The sequence below is a fragment of the Poecilia reticulata genome, unplaced genomic scaffold (assembly GCF_000633615.1).
Source record: "Poecilia reticulata strain Guanapo unplaced genomic scaffold, Guppy_female_1.0+MT scaffold_159, whole genome shotgun sequence".
Lineage (NCBI taxonomy): Eukaryota > Metazoa > Chordata > Actinopteri > Cyprinodontiformes > Poeciliidae > Poecilia > Poecilia reticulata.
The window spans coordinates 236,863-238,836 of record NW_007615017.1 but is presented as its reverse complement, the minus strand read 5'-3'; the positions used below and the strand labels follow the sequence as shown (position 1 = coordinate 238,836).

General features: G+C 47.6%; 1 protein-coding gene across 2 annotated transcripts in view; it reads left to right on the top strand.

Moving 5' to 3' along the window:
- The window catches only part of LOC103460033 (transmembrane protein 87A-like), a 10,166-nt gene extending 9,050 nt beyond the window's left edge, over positions 1-1,116 (top strand). For both annotated transcript variants that reach the window (XM_017303070.1, XM_017303069.1), the window contains exon 16: positions 739-1,116. In XM_017303070.1, coding sequence (XP_017158559.1) covers positions 739-780 — 42 coding nt within the window. In that variant the 3' untranslated portion in view covers positions 781-1,116. The remainder of the gene's footprint in view (positions 1-738) is intronic.
- The last annotated feature ends 858 nt before the right edge of the window (positions 1,117-1,974 follow it).

Sequence of the window (1,974 nt, the reverse complement as noted above, 5' to 3'; positions counted from 1 at the left end):
TCGTCCTCGTGTCGTCTTCGGGTCGTCCTCGTGTCGTCTTCGGTTCGTGTTCGGATCGTCTTCGGTTCGTCCTCGTCTCGTCTTCGCTTCGTCCTCGTGTCGTCTTCTTGTCGTCTTCGGATCGTCTTTGGGTCGTCCTTGTGTCGTCTTCGGTTCATGTTCGGATCGTCTTCGGTTCGTCCTCGTCTCGTCTTCGGTTCGTCCTCGTGTCGTCTTCTTGTCGTCTTCAGATCATCCTCCTGTCGTCTTCGGGTCGTCTCTTCTTTGGGTTGTGAAATGAAATGAATCCGTCAGCAGGAGCGTAAACTGCGTTTAATCATCGATGATGTCATTGATCCTGATTGGAGCAGACTCCATCAGTCTGTCCTCCATATTGGTTTCTTCTGAATTAATCCTCTAACCTGGTTTATTTACACACCAGCAGCCTTCATCTTGCTCATTCCTAGTGGACAGGCCGTTTATTTTACTGATGATGACGATATGGAGTTAGCCATGCAGACTGATTAGCTTCTCTGCTCTCCTGTTGGTGGGGGTCCAAGTTATCTGGTCAAGATCTGCTGTCATGAAATTTTCTCAGGTTTGGACGCCAGATATTAACAACGATCAAACCGTGCGGGCTCCTGTCAGCTCTACAGGACGGCAGGCAATGCTAACAGATAGCATGAAGGCTAACACCCCGGATGAATGTTAAAGTCGCCCACTATGAACCAGATCAATGAATCGATCTCTCCGTTTCAGGAAACTCAGAAAACGAAGCTGGAGATGTCCAAGATGGACTGAATCGGACGGAGGTGGAGAGACGGCCGGTGTTTCCAAGTGGACATGAGGAGGAAACGGAGGAGTGAAGAGCTTTGGGGTTTTCTCTGATTCTCTCCTGGCTTTATGAGCTTCGTAAGCCTTTCACTAGGAGCTGAATTCAATCATTCTGGGTATCTGCTCTGCAGCGGCGCCGCCCTGCTGGACGTCTGTCGGGTTTGCTTTTATGTTTTATGAATTGGTGTTTGGATATTTTTCCTCCTCTACAAGCCAAAGGGAGAAATCATGAGGAATTATTGACTTTTATTTTGTAAAGTTTGTCTTTGTGTTTCAACCAATAAAGTTTTCATTTTCACCTGATTCCTGCTGATCCTTCATCCTGCCTCCTCTTCCTCTGGACAGAACCGGTTCTGGTCGGGCTAGACATGGCCGCCCGCCTGACCCAAGCCAACATGGCGTCCGCCCGCTGCTCCACCATCGCCATGGTAACCAGATTAATCCAGACACTGCAGAGTGGGATGAGACCGCCTGGGAGAACGAAACTATGGAAAAACATAAATGATCTGATGGGAACCGGCAGGAAGCAGCAGATCCAACCTCTTCCCCCTTTCTGTAAATAAAACCCAGTGTGTCTGACGCCCCCTGCTGGACGGGCATCTGTAAAACCTGTTGGAACATGGAGGCAGTTAGACGTTGGTGATGTTCAGGACAGACGGTCCTACCATCATCTCAGGCCAGGAGCTGCTTGTTTTCGTTTGTAGATAAAGTTTTAATTTAATCCGGATTAAAAGCGTCTCTGTTGCTCTGATCGTTTCACCGGCGGAGCAAATTTATTCCTGAAAGATGAGTTTATAGTTTGCGTTTGGCAGAGTGGACCAATCACAGCTGGCGGCTAACAGACTGGACTCAGGTTGACCTGCGTGGACATTAGTGAGGAATTACGATTCTTTGAGAACTCCACGTCAAGGTGCGTTTAAAACGAACCGTGTTAGCTCAACCACTCTGAAAAACAAGGTAAGTAATGTCAGTGCATCAACAGGAGGGTTGTTAAGCTAAGCTAGTAGGCTAGCTTAAGCTAGTAGGCTAGCTAGCCTACTAGCTTAAGCTAGCCTACTAGATTAAGATAGCCTACTAGATTAAGCTAAGGTAGTGGGCTACCTTAGTTTAAGATTAAGCTAACCTACTAGCTTAAGCTAGCCTACTAGATTAAGCTAAGGT